This window comes from Cryptomeria japonica, unplaced genomic scaffold (assembly GCF_030272615.1).
Source record: "Cryptomeria japonica unplaced genomic scaffold, Sugi_1.0 HiC_scaffold_298, whole genome shotgun sequence".
Classification (NCBI taxonomy): Eukaryota; Viridiplantae; Streptophyta; class Pinopsida; order Cupressales; family Cupressaceae; genus Cryptomeria; species Cryptomeria japonica.
In genome coordinates this window covers 155,388-173,833 of record NW_026729120.1, presented here as the reverse complement: position 1 = coordinate 173,833, position 18,446 = coordinate 155,388, and the positions used below count along the sequence as shown (strand labels likewise).

At 34.4% G+C, this 18,446-nt stretch overlaps 1 protein-coding gene across 1 annotated transcript; it reads left to right on the top strand.

Annotated features, from left to right (window-relative positions):
- The first annotated feature begins 4,796 nt into the window (after positions 1-4,796).
- LOC131870171 (rust resistance kinase Lr10-like) lies at positions 4,797-6,148 on the top strand. The gene has a single exon (XM_059215822.1). It carries the CDS (start codon positions 4,966-4,968, stop codon positions 6,004-6,006), a length of 1,041 nt encoding a protein of 346 aa, XP_059071805.1. The 5' UTR covers positions 4,797-4,965; the 3' UTR covers positions 6,007-6,148.
- The last annotated feature ends 12,298 nt before the right edge of the window (positions 6,149-18,446 follow it).

Sequence of the window (18,446 nt, the reverse complement as noted above, 5' to 3'; positions counted from 1 at the left end):
ATATGGTTGAAATTGTTGGTGTGAATTAAGTTGGTCAAATTCAATATGGTTCAAGGTCGATATGGGTCATTTTATCGATATGAGTCCTGATTTTGATAAGAGTTGTGATCGCGATATGAGTTAAAGTTGATATGGGTCATGATTTCGATATGGGTCAATGTTTGATATGAGTCTTTTGTCACTCATCTTTTATGGGTCAATTTATCTTTATGGGTCAACTTGTCGTTATTCGATATGGGTCAAGTTTTTGATATGGATTGTTAGGTGTTGGTCGATGTGGATCAATTTTTTATATTGGACCAAAGTCGTTATGGGACTTGTGTCGATATGGGTCAATTATTTTTTGATATGATTCATTTTGTTGATATGGATTGTTTGTCAATATGGATATGTTTTCGATATGGATTTGATTTGATATGGGACTATGTTCGATATGGGACTGATTTAATTTCTTGATTGATCTGTGATATGAGGCTGGATTGATTGAAACTTGATTGATTGGGTTTTTGAGATTGGTTTTTGATATGGAACTTGATCATTTTAAAATGGTATTTTATTTTTGATATGAGTCCTGATATGAAGCTTGTTGAGTGAATTTCGATATGATGCATGATTGATTGATTGGATGATTGATTGAACAGATATTGGTTGATTGTGTGACTGTCATCACATGAATTATTGATTATTTGATTGTGTATAATAGATGCATCTGATAGGATGATATACTTGTGTTGATATAGGTCCATCGAGGAGTTCTCATGCTTCGGGATAAAGTGTGTCAGTGGTTAAGGTGTAGCGGGCTGCTTGTCGGATAAAGCTTCATTTTTGGTTGTGAGATAGGTCAGGTAGGAGGGTATTGTATTTGAGATAGGTGTATATTTTCTCGCATAGAGGAGAATCAAAACCAATTAGGGCACAGATAACTTGGGATTCTGAATTGTTATAAGCTGGGGAGAATAATTGCTCCACTAGAAATTCATTTAATGACTTTGTTTATCTAGGATTTATAAGAGCGAGGTGATAGTGGCCATTGCATTAGTAGCTCTATTGTCTGACCTTGGAATCTGTTCAAAGGTGATGTCCACAAAATACTTCTTAAAATTGTCCATTATTCTCTTGTAGGGCATCAACTTGTCATCCTTTGTTTGATAATCATCGTTGACCTGATTGATGATTAATTGAGAGTCTCCATAAAATTTCAATTATGTGATTATCCATTCCACAGCTATTTGGATGCTAGTGACAGGGGCTTCATACTCGGCAATGTTATTGGTTCAAGAGAACATCAATCTGTAGGATCTTGAAATTGTGTGTCCCTCCAAACTGACGAACAAGATGTCGACACCTGATCTATGTTGGGTATAGGATCAATCAAAGTATAGGGTCCATTTCTTGGGTGTGATGGTGAGCACATCTATATCTGGAAATTCCACTTGTAGTGGGTTTTTGTCTAGTAAAGGTGCTTCTTCCAATTGATCTGTAATTGCTTGTACTTTGATGGCCCATCCTTCTGTGTATTGAATGTCGAACTCACTTAGGATCATGACCCATTTAACTAACCTCCCTGTGAGAGTGGCTTTTCTAAGTAGATATTTTAGTGGGTCAATCTTTACTACTAGCTTGGGCGTTCAAATTGATGGAGAGTGGGGAATTGGAAAAGAGGTTGAGAGAAATAGGTAAAGATGATATTGAAGTGGGAGATGACTCAGATAAGGTAAGAAGATTGGCAAAAGTAGGAGTGTGGTGTATTCAATACAATTGTCCCTAAATGCTTTAACAGCTTCAAGGTTGTTATGGACATCATTCAATAAATGTATCTCATGGACTTGAAATGTATATCTTGGAATGTTAGGGGATTAAAATCTCCAGACAAGTCTGAAGGTTTTTGAACTAGCACAAGCATATTGACTTCATGCTTCTCCAGGAAGTTAAAAGCTACCAAAATCATATTGGATGTGAACCTTTCATATGGCTGGAAAGATGCTCCCCTATTATCTATCAATAATGATAAAAGAAAAGGAGGATTTGTCATTCTATTGGGAGGCAAGTGGGCTAATAAGGTGGTAGATAAGGGTTGTTCCCCATGCAACAAGGTTGTGGATCATAGTTAGCACTAAAAATATAGTTAATATTGAGGAATACTTAAAAAATAATGAAGAATATTTTCTATTTATTTCACCTTCATCTTTTAAGTAGTAAGGATTTTTTTTTGTAAAGTAGTTGAGTTGTGTATGAAGAACTGGTCTTTTAACAATTTTTTAAAGGACTAATATATTATGAGATAAAGAATAGATCAAAATGAAGAATATTTTCTATTTATTTCACCTTCATCTTTTAAGTAGTAAGGATTTTTTTTTTGTAAAGTAGTTGAGTTGTGTATGAAGAACTGGTCTTTTAACAATTTTTTAAAGGACTAATATATTATGAGATAAAGAATAGATCAAAATGAATTAGTTAATTTAATATTTGATGTTCTCATGAATACTTTTCTTTGTGATAGGCAATTTAATATTTGATAGTTTCATGAATATTTTTCTTGTATTAGGCATTTTAATTGTTTTATTTAGTAAAACAAACATGAATAAAATTATTAAATATTACATTATTAAGATAAAAAATTTGAATGAATCAAGTGTTGTGATGAAAATAATAATCAATAATAGATTCATTAAATAGTTTGTGTTACTATCAAATTCATCATACAATAATAAATGTCATATAATATGTCATATAATGTCTGGTTTGAACTTATATCTAAAAATAATATGAACAAGCATGATGTAGAGGGGTTGAAGAAATTGAAGTCAATCAAGTTTAATTTTAATATAAAAGACACTTTCAAGATTCTCTTCAATATCTTGTATCTCAAGTTTTTAAATATCTCAAAGAGAGGTCATACTACATCAGTCCACCTTATGTGTAAGATTTACCTTGCAAGTTCTAGTTATCTTTTTGTAATTTAGTTGCATGTAGTTGGTTAATTATGTGTATCTACAATGTTTCTGGAGTAAAAAAGAATGGGAAAAATAAGATGATCATGTGAGGATGGAGACATTTGTAATTATTTATTTATTTTGTACTTAATTAGATGTTGGTATGGTTTTTTTGTTTTTCTTGATTGGGTGTTATCTTATCTGAATATTTAGTTTAGCTTGTTTAGTTGTAATGAGTGTGTCATATTAAGAATATGTTATAATTTTCATGAATATAAATCTTGTCTATTTTTATATAACTCAAATTCCTTTCTAATAAATTCTACTAACATTTTCTTAGAAATTATAGATAACATCACTATATTTTTTATCTTTTATTATTAATCAATTATTCAATTAATTAAATTAGGTATACTATAAATCAAGTGATATTAGAACAAATCAAATCTCAAAAACTGAGATAATGTAAATTTGTGTAAATTTTTAACAGAATGTGTTTCTGTAGTGACTTGAAATTAGAATAATGAATCTAGGGTTTGAAAAAAAGTAAGAAAGAACCTGAATGACAAAGCACCACATATCATAGACCCGGCCAACCAAATTAAGCTTGATATCATGTGCTATATTGAAGTTTGTCCTTATGCCTTTTCATTTAGTCTACAGCTCAAACTGATAAACGCAGTTCTTTAACATATAAGTGCGCCCTTCAACACCAAAAGGAAACAGATTACAAGGGTGTATGCGCTCTTGGTTAGGTGGATGTCTTAATCATCTGACTTTGGGGGTTTGAAATGTTGTCACGGAACGTATTGACCACTTAAGTGGTAACTTTTCTTTACCAGATAATCGAATCATTCAAATGCTACCATGATCTCATTCTAATGAGATGCCTCAGGATTCGCCTTCTCTGATAAACGAGGAATGCCCGTAGCTGCAATACTGTCCCTTTTTACTTCAATAAAATCGCCCCTCCATCAGCCAATGTCTCGTTTTAATCTCCTTTATGCCTTCATTCTCTATACCCTTTTACTCCCTTGTTCGCTATGCGCAGACGTCAGTTATACAAACTGCGAAAGCAATCAAACATGTGGCGGTATAAAAATCCCATATCCTTTTGGTTTAAGGGAAAGTGGATGTGGTCTGCCAGACTTACAAGTCGACTGTGAAGATAAGGGACATTTGGTAATCGAAATTGGAAACCAGAGGTACACAATCTTAAACTTTTTTCCAGATAATCAGACTTCAACAATTACTGAGGACACGAGTTTCCAAAATTGTTCATTTTCATATAATCTCAACGAAGATGCAATCCAAGACGGGGGTCTCTTCGATCAAATCCAACGACATAACATCAGTCTACAAGTTCTTGTGTGTGGTTTGCAATGTGTAGCTCTACTACCTGGCCTTGAGGTTCCAGGATGTTATTTTAAATCGGTAACTGTTGAAGAGGCATCAACCCATTGGAATATTGCAGAGGAACAAGACCAGAAATGTAAGAGTTGCGTTTCAAGCGGTGGTCTGTGTGGGTTTAATATTTCCGATTTAAACCAGTTCCTTTGCTTTTGCGAGGATGCACCCCATCAAACCACATGTTCATCAGGTATAATTTGGTTCAAATCTCTCTATATTTTCTTCTAAGCACCCATTAAGTTTAATTGCCTTGCAATTCGAAAATATAAAATACGAAATTGGATTATCTCAGTTTAGTTCAAAAAAAATTATATTCGCATCTGATTAGCATTTACCAAATTTAAACAGTCGAGAGATCAATTTATCGAGCTATAACAGTCAGAACTTAAAAAGGCAGAGATATAACAGGTAAATACTAAGGAACCTTTTTGTGTGAGTTTTAAACATTCTTCTAATTTTCTTGTATGGTGGAGTCACTAATCTATGATACTACACATGAATTCCAGGAATAGCCATTGGGGCAAGTGCTTTCATAGTGATAGTAGCACTATTTCTTATTGTTGTTTATCGAAAGAGGTCATCCTACTTTAGATGGATCCAAAGTTGTGTTGCAAGCGAACCGATGAATTCAGGGTCTATTGGGAAAGTGGAGAATTTTCTCCAAAGTTATATTCATGAAATGCCGACCAGATATTCATTCTCTCAGCTAAAGAAGATCACTAACGACTTTTCAGATAAACTTGGGGAAGGAGGATTCGGCATGGTTTATAAAGGAAAGCTCCCGAGCGGTTTTTTTGTGGCTGTAAAACTTTTGGATCAGTCGAGACAGAGTGAGAGCCAGTTCATGAATGAGGTTGCAACTCTGGGAACCATTCATCACGTTCACTTGGTTCGCCTCGTGGGTTATTGTTTTGAAGGTTTCAGAAGCGCACTTGTATATGAGTACATGGCCAATGGATCCCTAGAGAAGTTTCTATTTCAAGGAAAAGAACAAGAACAGAAGCTCAGTTGGGAGCAATTGTATTCAATTGCTTTGGGCGCTGCGCGCGGAATTGCGTATTTGCACCAAGATTGTAACAGGCGCATCATTCATTTTGACATTAAGCCTCACAATATTTTACTGGATGCAGATTTCACGCCCAAAGTAGCTGATTTTGGTCTCGCTAAACTGTATGGGAAGGGAGACGACCACGTATCAATTACGGCAACCAGAGGGACGCCAGGATATGTTGCGCCAGAGGTGTGGAATATAAATTTGGGAGGTGTAACAGACAAATCAGATGTTTACAGTTTTGGAATGCTATTAATGGAGATAGCGGGAAGGAGGAAGAACATTGAGTTGCAGGTGAGCCATTCGAGTCAACTTTATTTTCCGGAATGGGCGTTCAAATTGATAGAAAGTGGGGAGTTGGAAAAGAGGTTGAGAGAAAAAGGTCGATGCGACATGGAAGTGGAAGATGAAGAGAAGGTGAGGAGAATGACGAAAGTAGGACTTTGGTGTATTCAATACAATTCCAATGACCGACCATCAATGAGCAGGGTGGTACAAATGCTGGAAGGAAACGGTGATGATGTAAGCAATCCTCCATTACCTTTCAACTCCTCCCCACCGCGTGAAGTACCATTGTCATCTTCCTCCGAAGAATATTCATCCGTGGTATAGAGTCCACGAAGACTCCTAATCTACCCATCAATCTAGAAATATCTTCATCCATGGTATAGAGAAACGAAGAGGATTTGGACGATTATGAGATGATGCAAGGAGCATCTTTATTATATGGAAACGAATATTATATATTTCTGATGTAAGAATCCATCCTCTGGATATAGAAGTAATTATTATATAACTTAGATGTAAGAATCTTTGTGTGGTGGTTTCAGCTGTTTGGTATTGTAATTTTTTTTTTTTCATTTCTTGAATTGCTATTTTCTTTTCTTGTAATCACATTTTGTTTAATTCAATATATAAAAGAGTAATCATCTTCATCATATCAAAATAAATCATTCATAATTATAATTAGTATTTTTCATGTGATTTTGAAAGGTGTCATAATATTCTTGCTCAATATCACTTAGAGTTTAAAATTATTTTTGTTTTTCATAATATCTTCTAGCTTGATATCATTTAGAGTTTAAAACTATTTTTTGTTTTTAAATCTTAATGACACTTCAAAGTATTTTATTTATTGCCAAAAAATATATTTTGAGAAAAATAATTGTTACATTGGAATTTATCAATTTTTGTTGGGTTGGAAATATGAATAATACAAGGTGTATGCTGGAAATGTGGGATCAACCTGCAAGAGAGAAGAATAGTTCAAACACACACATGAAACATTGCATTAGAGATAGAAATCCAAACAAAGCAAGTTAATGAATCAAAACTCTTTAAAATCGTTCCATGCTCCTTTATCTCTAAAGATCCTCAAGATTCAAGGTGGCCCTCACTTGGAAGAGCACTTGATCTCTTGGATGACAACCTAGAGAACGAGATTTAGAGGATTTTAATATCAAAATGGATGCAACTATGATCCCAATGAATGATTGAGATATGAAACTAGATAGTGATATGGTGTAAAATGAGGAGATTGATACAAAGCTAAACTAGCATGAAAATGATACTAAGATGAAGCTAACATGATATGAGATTAACATGACATATCTAAGATTATAATGCTATCAAAATGATCTAAAATGCTATTCTATTAAAGAGAGGCAAGATTCTTAATGTTATGAGACGATAATGTAGATGCATTAAAACTTGATATGGAGAATGAAGAATGAGAGCTCTATTTATAAGGAAAATAGGGCAAGGGATGGTTGAGATTGAATAATCTCAACAAGGGATAGGATTGAAAGTTATCAATTCATGTGAGGGATTCAATCCAATCCCAAGTTGACAAATGTCTCCTTGAGATGGCTTGAGAGGAGATGCAAGAGACATTAAATGCCTGAGGAGACATGAAGGTTACCTTAGGAGGTAAGGTTGTGGTTGGTTAGGGTCATCCATTGGATAAAGTTTTTACCCAGAGGGTAAACTCTTGTGCAAGGGTTAATAGGATAACCAAGGTTAAAGCCATGAGTGCTTGATGAGACCCTTGGGTTAGATGAGGGTTAAGTTAGAGAGAAAGTCTCTAACCATGAGGGGAGGGTTGAGTTAACCATTAATCATTTGGAAGACTTTGGGGACAAATTTGTAAGAGTCCTTCCAAATTTGGGGGAACTCAATGAGTTAACTTGTTGAAGAAATGAAGCCTTTAATACATTTAGAAGACTTTCTTCCAAATTTGAGAAGTGACCTCCTCAAATTTAGGAAAGGACATGATTAGGAGACTAGAGATGATTAAGATAGGATTAGAAGGCTTCTAGAAGAATGATTAAGGAGATGCAAGTGGAAGATGTAGGATTTTGCAAGTGGATGGAGGATAATAGGATTTAATTAAAATAAAATTAATTTATTTCAATTTTGGATGCAACTTGCATTTGATAGATTTAAATAAATATTTATTTATTTAAATGTGAAATTTAATTTTGCAAGTGGAGGGATTTATAAATAAATCTGGATTTATATAAATACAAAGAGGATTTTAATTAAATGTAGATTTAATTAAAATGGGAAAGGGGAATTTAAATTAAATGTAAATTTAATTAAATGGCTAGGATAGAAGAAGGGAAATATTAATCAAATCTTTAATTTGATTAATGGTCAAAATAGAAGAATAGGATTATCAATTAAATCTTGGTTTAATTAATTGGAAGAATTAGAGATAATTAAATGAATAAAATTCACTTAATTTGTTGCACAACTTTTAGGTGTCTACATTTTTCCCCTCTTTGAGTCGACGTATGGCCACATGTTGATTCAAAGAAAAATGCTCAATTTTGTCATCAAAATTTTTCGATATGATGTTTTTGCCCAAAATTGTTGATATGATGCCCTAGATATGAAAAATGATTTTGATAGGATATGCTGATATGAAACCGATATCAATATGAGACTGATGATGAAGCCGATATGGAAATGTTGATATGATGATATGATATTGCCCCATTGGGCGATAAATTGAAAAAAATTGTGTTGTTTCAAGGGGACGACACGAAGTACGACAATGTTTGGAATTTTGTGCGATTGTTGAATTTTTTGGATTTAAAAATTGTTTTGATTTTTTTGGATTTTTAAAATTTATCACCCGATAGATTTATTAAAAATGATATTGAAAAATGGGGTGAAGACTATGTGGGGATACCATGTACATGCCCCACATGTCCACCGAGGTATCACAGCCGCCTGCGTCAACATGGACTATATAAGCCTCTTAGGGCCCATTTCCACCTCAATTGCACACTTGTCTTTGGAGTATTGGAGCTTGGAGGAGAGAGAGGAGATGGCACCCCCTACCACCATCACCATTTTTAGCAAGTTCGCCAATTTGAGAGGCCAACAGAGTATAGACCACCAATGAGTTGATTATCTAACCCGCTTTGTGAATTTTTAGCTTAGATTTTAGGCGTTTTTGCAAGTTTTTAAATTTTTTGCTCTAGGTTAGGGTTTTTTCATGTTTTTTATTTTTTCACTTCTTTTTGCACATATAATTTTTCTTTTAGCACATGCAATATTTCTTTTTGCAAATATGAGTATTGTCATTGCGCATAGGTTTTTTTAGATAGCGCATTTGATTTGCACAATAGTGCATATGATGTTGATTTTAGCGTATCTGTGAAATAGTGTAGTGCATTATGAATGGTTTTATAGCGCATATGATGATTCTGTTCGCGCATATGAAATTGCGCATTTAACTACTATTTTAGCGCATATGAGACAGGGAGAAATTTTTTAATTTAAAGAAAATTTTGATAGGTTTAATTTGGATTTTTAGGTTCGTTATGAAGTTTTACACCCTGTCAATGTGTTAGTTGAGTCGATTATGTCGATGGGATGGTGTTTGGATGATTTTTGTGTCATGGGCCAGTATGAGTCAGTCATCAATATGAGTCATGTTGATATGGTTCAAATTGTTGGTGTGAATCAAGTCCGTCAAGTCAATATGGTTCAAGGTCGTTATGGCTCAAGGTCGATATGGGTCATTTTATCAATATGAGGTTAGTTGATATGAGTCCTATTTCGATAAGAGTCATGATTGAGATATGAGTCAAAGTTGATATGGGTCCTGATTGCGATATGGGTCAATGTTCGATATGAGTCTTTTGTTGCTCATCATTTATGGGTCAACTCATCATTATTCCATATGGGTCAAGTTTTTGATATGGATTGTTTGGTGTTGGTTGATGTGGATCAATTTTTGATATTGGGCCAAAGACGTTATGGGACTTCTGTTGATATGACTCAATTGTTTTTCGATATGGGTCATTTTGTTGGTATGGATCGTTTGTCGATATGGATCTGTGTTCGATATGGATCTGATTTGATATGGAACTGTGCTCAATATGGGACTGATTTGATTTCCTGATTGGTCTATGATATGAGTTTGGATTGATTGGGTTTTTTAAATTGGTTTTCAATATGGAACTTGATCATTTTAAAATGGTATTTGATTTTCGATAATATGAGTCTTGATATAAAGCTTGTTAAGTGAATTTTGATATGAGGTGTAGACACCTAAAAATGTCTCATTGATCACGTACTAGTTATTCCTCTAATTGATTAAATAATTCTTTAATTATTTAATTTAATTAATTAATCTTATTCTTCTAATTTCATATTTCCTCATCATCTTACTAATTATTCTATTTCCTATTCTATCATTATTTAATCATTTTAATCATTTTCTAAATATTAATTAAATATTAATTATTTAATTAATTCTGATTAATTTCCTAATTTAAATAATCTTTATTATTTAAATATTCAATTTCTATCTCTCTAATTAACTAATTATTTAACCCTTTTCTAAATATTAATTAAATATTAATTTTTTAATTAATTATAATTTAATCCTTAAATTAAATAATCTTTATTATTTAATTAAAGTCCATTTCTAGCATAATTAAATAGTTTCTTTTAATAAATTAATTAATTAATTAATTCTTCTAGTCACATGTGCATGATTTCAAAAATCAAATTCAAAATCAAAGTCAAGTTCTAAATATATTCAAATACTAAATTGAATTAAATGAAATCAATTATTTGAATAAATATCATGCAAAGATTAAATTTGAAAATCTAAGTCAGAGTGCAAGCACATGCTAAATTAATTAATTCAATCAATTAATTAATTAAATCATGTATCTCTCCAATCTCTATTTCCATCTTCTAGTTCTCTTTGTCGTCTTCTTTATTTCCTCCAATCATTCTTTTTCTTCTTTTAGTTAGCTTTTTTTCAAGTAGTTGTCTCAATTAATCTATTCAATCTATTCTGTTTCACCTCCAAGTCAGCAGTTGGACTATCAATCAGCATGTGAGCTCACCCGAGTTCCACCTCTTGATCAATCCGTTCCACCTTTCAATCAATCTCATCCAAAAATCTATAAATTGAGCATTCAATCCTCACAATTCCTCTAGATCACGAACTTCAAATCTTTGTGTCAATTGCAGGTTGTCAGTGCAATATCTGAGAGCCATCATACCACAGAGAGAAGAAGAACAATGGAAGCTATGATGCATAATAGGGAGTTTCATATTGCTTAATTTAGTTTCATTTTTCATCTATTTCATTGGTTTTATGTTTGAATTGCTTAGATAGTTAAGGATTCGTGATCGTCATTATTTCCTATGTAGCAATGGTGTATTTGAGCATGCTACATTTTGGTAAATCCAACGTGAAATAACAGCTAATTAACCTTCTCTATTTTTTGTGTTGTTTTTGCAGATCGTACGGATTTTTTCCTTTTTTGTAGGTTTTGCATAGATTTCAAGACAGACCCCTTCGTCATGCAATCAAACTTACATCATCAGGCAATCGTATAGATAGGGCCACGCAATCGACTAGATAGGGTTACACATTCGTGCGGAACCCATCACGCAATCTCCCTTACATCGTCACGGAATTGACATTTCTTTGTTAGGCAATTGCTCTGTAATTATCACTCATTCGCAGGGAAAATTATTGTTTGATTGTTTCTATTCTCATATCCTTTTTGTTCTCTGATCTATTTAATTCTGTCTAAAATTGAGTAAATCTGGAAACGGATTATTTATATTACATGATTTAATTATAACAGTTTATGGCACGAAAGGTACAATTCAGGATTTCAGGTGTTAGAAGGACAAAGGAACAAAGAAGATAGGCCAAATGCTATCAAAGGGTTCTCCAAGCAGAAAAGTAGATACAAGATTGGGAAAATCAACCAGCCTTTGATACATACAACAACTTATTTCTCTCATATCAAGTTAAATATGATCTAATTAATATTGAATGGATGATGAGAGATTTAGCTAGGGCCTCACAATTGGTTTTGCAAGTTTCTAATCGGGTTTAGTTTAATTTTTTATTTTTTTGTGTTATCTGCTTGCCTGTCACACAATCGTCCTATTTAGATTACACAATCAATTTGTTGGTGTCACGCATTCGATCTGTCAGGATCACGCATTCGCTCTGTTATGTTCATGCATTGGCTTTGTCAGAGTCACGCAATCACGCAGATATTGTCACGCATTCGTTTCTGTCAGTTTTTTGATTTGATTTTACTGCTAATCAGTTGTTTGTAGCCTGTGGCAAATTTACAGAAAGGATCGGATTAGTATTAGATCAATTGCACTCATAATCTCACACTTCGTCTTTTGGTGCTTAAAATTAACATTGGTTAAAATGGACATGCATGCAAAATATCACACTTCATCTGTTGGTGCTTAAGATTAACATTGGTTAAAATTGGCACGCATGTATAACACTTTGATTTGGGCTTAAAATCAACGACGGTTAAAATTGACATGCATGCCTTCATATTTCAATTTGGTGTTTAAAATGGACATGCACATGCGTATTCAACACCTCAATTTGGCTTATAAAATGAACGTGAATCAGGTTGCATTAGATTAAATCATATTTCATTTTCTTAAGGTAAAGAATTTTTATCGTGTTTGGGGTGGACCTACTGTTGCATTAACTAACTTTCCACCCGCCTTTGGGGTCTTGGGAGAAAGGAAGGAGGTGACAAAGACATCCAATTTTATTTTATTCCATGTAATGAGGGGTATCTTTGATTGGTGATTTTATCACCCCACAAAGGTAATTTGAATTGCGATGCCTTGGGGATATCATCTCTCCCAGCGTACGCTCGAGCGAGTTTTTCGAGCTGCTATATAAATATACTGGTCAGGCAGCTAGAATGTTGAGTGAATTCGACGTATGTGGGGGCCTTCCCTACACCGATAAGCTCAACTAAAGTCTTAAGTGGCTTACTCTAAGAATCTGTCATTGGATCGGGACCCCTCGAAACCCTACAATAAGAACCAACTTAGTAGCCCAAAACCCTACATCCAGTGATTCTGGGAGTGTGGATCGTACCCCATAGATACCCTTCATGTACCTTACACTATGATACAAGAATCCCTAGACTATAAGATCTTTGGATCTTTAGGGTAAGACAGACTGGCATGCCCAAGAAGTGTGTGCTGTGGAGTGGAGCCAGTGCTGTTAGACTCTCTATCTATTCATTTTGTCTCTGTATTTTTTAAGGGCCTCATTGAATGATGTCCACTTTCCAACCTAAGATTGTATTTTGTGCTTTTTTACGTATTGTTGTGTCAGACCAGTATTGAGTTAGTCCTTTGGGCTATTTCAAGCCCTATCCTACGTATCTCTGAATTTTCTAAGATTGTTTGAAAAAAAAGTCTAGTCAACTATATTTACCTTCAAATAATTGTTCTCAGATTTGAAGAAACCACGAAACTTGTCCTATACATAGAATTACTAAAAACAAAGTCCATTTTTGAAACGTCAAAACTCAAAGGTTTATACACTTGTGACACTAGGAAGTCCTTGCATAGTCCTCATTTACGTCCTTACTATCATCATAAGTCTTTGCATAGTCATCACTTACGTCATTACTATCGTCATAAGTCTTTGCATAGTCATCACTTACGTCCTTACTATCGTCATAAGTCTTTGCATAGTCCTCACTTACGTCCTTACTATCATCCTAAGTCCTTGCATAGGTCTTCACTTACGTCTTTACTGTCATCCTAAGTCCTTGCATAGGTCTTCATTTAGGTCCTTACTATGGCCCTTAGTCCTTGCATAGTCCTCATTATCATCCCCATTATCATCCTCATATACGTCTTCATCTAGATTTGATATACGTCTGTCTTAGTCCGTCATCATTGACATAATCATCCTACAAAGTTATAGCATGCGTCTTAATGGGTCTCCCAGGTGATGGTTTGCTCCCCTTCAAGCAACCTAATCTAGTCCCAAATGGCAGTCAGCGAGAAATCATTGAAGGTCTAGCGAACTCAGCCTGGGACTCAAGGAGAAACGTACCTCAATATATAGGAGTCGAGTACGAGATAAATATCAAGTATAAAATTGCCCATAGGATTGATAGAGAAATTCTTGCAGAACGTCTAAGAGAAGACATGGAAAAACTTGCATTACAGAAATCCAGAAATACTCAACAAGTCTCGCATCAAAATCCCCAATAGAGTGTCTAGTCTAGTTTTGCATACCTCATATCTATGTCTACAATCTAGCATTAGTCATTGTCTTGCATAAAACCACCCTCATATAGTAGTTGTAAATGCCTGTCACAAAAGGCAAAAGGTATAATGGACCCAAACAATGACTAGTTTGTAAACCCAACTTGGAATATGGACATATCAACTAGTCAACAATCAGGTTCTCAAGCAATGTATCCCCTAAATGAATTACAACAACATTTAACAAAAGAAGAAATTGAGTCAGCTCAACAAGATCCACATGTCCTTATGATCTTAGATGCACTTATACATAGTGATAGGGACAAATATCTCTTGTTGTTATTACAAAATGGGGTGAAACTACTTGAAGATTTTGATGTCATGAAGATCTTACCACTAGGAAAAACTTTAGGTCAAGATAACAGTCAAACACTACCCATAACACAAATGCAAGAAATGACCTCCAGTTTTCCTCAAAACATACCTATCCAAAGAAATCTCAATACAAATGCAAACTTTCAAACAAGTGCATCATCTTCAGTGATAAATGTTAGTATACCAACACAAAGCATACTGATAATATCAAGTGTCTCAGCACCTATTCAAATACAAGAAACAAGTGCAACCCAATCTCCGATTTCCTATTCTATAGGATTGACATATAGTCACCAAAATGAAAATCTAGGTCTTACCAATACAACAAGTACAACTCCACCAAACATAGGTTCTCATATCACTTATTTCACGGTACCTAGTGGAATATACAACACACAAAATTATAATCATGGTACCTTCCAACAACCTCCTAGTTATGCAACCATGAATCCTTTTGTGGGACATACACAAACACAAGGTGTACCTTTGACCCAAACAGATATTCTGACACAACAATTACAAAATTTGCAACAACAAATGACGACCATGCATACTGGTAATGATAAAAAGAGCTACACAATGTAGGACTTACATCCTTATCCTTTCGATCACACATTATACATGTCTTCTTTCCCACCATATTTTGAAATGCCTAAATTCGACAGATATCGAGGGAATGGTGATCCTAGAGACCACATCAGAGAGTTTTTTACGGTATGTATAGAGGTTGCAACTGAAGATACTTACTTAATGAGACTATTTCCTAAAAGTATGGGGGTCTTGGCTTTAGAGTGGTTTTCACATTTACCACCAACCATCACATCACGGGGAGAATTAGCTAAACATTTTATTGCAAACCTCTCACATAGCATTGAAACCCTAGTTACTTTGATGGACTTATGTGCTGCTAAAAAATATGAGAATGAAACATTTGCATCCTTCATACAATGATGGAGGGCTCTCTATAGGAGGTGCAAAACAGTTATCCCAGAAATAGAGCAAGTGGATATGTTCACATTAAACTTGATTCCCAAGATTAAATATTTGATACAAATGCAATATTTAACCACATTCAAACAAATCACAAAAAAAGCTCTAAAATGTGAGAAGGGACTAGTGGAACAAGGTCTTATTAAGTATGCAAACACCAACAACAATGACAAATCCAAGTTTTGGTCGAAAAACAAAAATGTGACCAATGATGGTATTGTAGACACCAGAATAGTAAATAGAACTCAACCGGTTTTATCTTTGGGAACGAATCAATCATCAAATCCACGTATAGAGAATAACCTTACTTCAACAAATGTAAACACAACACAAAACAAGAACACAAGGTACCCTAGAGTAAATGATCCAAGGAGGAATTACACACCTCTAGGAGAACCTATTGAGTCAGCGCTCAAAAAGTTAATACAGACAAACATGATCACTTTACCAAAAATAAGAGTATATGAACCAGGTCCTTTCAAACCCACATGGTGGAATGATAATGATTTATGTGATTATCATCAGACTAAAGGTCAGAAAACAACTAGTTGCTACAAATTGAAAAACTTGGTCCAAGATATGATAGACCAAGGTGACATCACAATCGATACTAATAAAACCTCAACAAACATGAATCATACAATCTTTAAGGATCCATTTGTTAAGCATGACAAAGGGAAAGCTACCACATCAGGTACTCAAGACAATACAACTAACTACACAAAGGTCTCATACGACTACACTATTCATGCCATTAGCTTAGGACATATAGTAAACAATGATTCACAAGAAACACTTGATCAAGATGAGCAATATCTAGACACTCACACAGATGATAACCAAATTTGCATGATATCAGAGGCACCAAAATATGGTGATGATAGAAATCTTTGTCTCAGAGACTGGGGGCATGATCAACCATCTCATTCAGGTTGGTTTGAAGATGAACTCATAGAACACATCATGGATGTCAAGCATACACATAAAGACTATGAAGAGGGATTTAACATAAATCTTGATAACACAGCATATGATACCGACAATACCTGTAAGTCATATGATACAGTGGCTACAATCACCATAACTCCCCGAGACAAAGACTGTGCCGTAGTTACTCATAGATCAAAGGTAACTTTACAAGGAATACCACAAAATCATCCACCAACAATAGGGACCTATAGTGTTGTTGAGCAACTTAAGAAAACTCTGGCACACATATCATTATTCAAAATTTTGTGTATTTCACCCACTCATAGAGCTATATTGGACAAAGCAATTCAATATTCGGTAGTGGATAGAGATATAGATGAAAATTGTTTTGATTTTTTTTTTTAAATATTTGATTTTTTTTTTAAAAATTTGGATTTTTAAAATTTATCGCTCGATAGTTTTATTAAAAATGATATTGAAAAATGACGTGAAGACTATGTGGGAATAGCATTCACATGCCCCACACGTCCATTGAGGTATCACAGCCGCTTGCATCAACATGAGCTATATAAGCCTCCTAGCGCCCAATTCCACCTCATTTGCACACTTGTCTTTGGAGTATTGGAGCTTGGAGGAGATAGAGGAGATGGAACCCCTACCACCATCACCATTTTGAGAGATTTCATCAATTTGAGAGGCCAATAGAGTACGGACCACCGGTGAGTTGATTATCTAACCCGCTTTGTGAATTTTTAGCTTAGATTTTAGGTGTTTTGGCAAGTTTTTAAATTTTTCACTCTAGGTTAGCGTTTTCCGCGTTTTTAATTTTTTCACTTCTTTTTGCGCATATGATTTTTCTTTTAGCACATGTGATGTTTCTTTTCGTGCATATGAGTATTGTCGTCGTGCATTTGAATTTTAATTGTCTGCATAGGTTTTCTTAGATAGCACATTTGATTTGCACAATAGCGCATATGATGTTGATTTTAGTGCATCTGTGAAACAGTGTAGCGCATTATGAATTTTTTTATAGCACATATGATAGATTAAATAATGCATATGAAATTGCACATTTAACTATTATTTTAGCGCATATGAGAGAAAGAGCAATTTTTTGAATTTAAAGAAATTTTTGACAAGTGTAATTTGGATTTTTAGGTTCTTTATGAAGTTTTACACCCTGTCAATGTGTCAATTGAGTTGATTGTGTTGATGGGATAGTGTTTGGGTGATTTTCATGTTATGGGCTAGTATGAGTCAATCATCGATATGAGTCATGTTGATATGGTTGAAATTGTTGGTGTGAATTAAGTTGGTCAAAGTCAATATGGTTCAAGGTCGATATGGGTCATTTTATCGATATGAGTCCTGATTTTGATAAGAGTTGTGATTGCGATATGAGTTAAAGTTGATATGGGTCATGATTTCGATATGGGTCAATGTTTGATATGAGTCTTTTGTCACTCATCTTTTATGGGTCAATTTATCTTTATGGGTCAACTTGTCGTTATTCGATATGGGTCAAGTTTTTGATATGGATTGTTAGGTGTTGGTCGATGTGGATCAATTTTTTATATTGGACCAAAGTCGTTATGGGACTTGTGTCGATATGGGTCAATTATTTTTTGATATGATTCATTTTGTTGATATGGATTGTTTGTCAATATGGATATGTTTTCGATATGGATTTGATTTGATATGGGACTATGTTCGATATGGGACTGATTTAATTTCTTGATTGATCTGTGATATGAGGCTGGATTGATTGAAACTTGATTGATTGGGTTTTTGAGATTGGTTTTTGATATGGAACTTGATCATTTTAAAATGGTATTTTATTTTTGATATGAGTCCTGATATGAAGCTTGTTGAGTGAATTTCGATAGGATGCATGATTGATTGATTGGATGATTGATTGAACAGATATTGGTTGATTGTGTGACTGTCATCACATGAATTATTGATTATTTGATTGTGTATAATAGATGCATCTGATAGGATGATATACTTGTGTTGATATAGGTCCATCGAGGAGTTCTCATGCTTCGGGATAAAGTGTGTCAGTGGTTAAGGTGTAGCGGGCTGCTTGTCGGATAAAGCTTCATTTTTGGTTGTGAGATAGGTCAGGTAGGAGGGTATTGTATTTGAGATAGGTGTATATTTTCTCGCATAGAGGAGAATCAAAACCAATTAGGGCACAAATTAATTGGGAT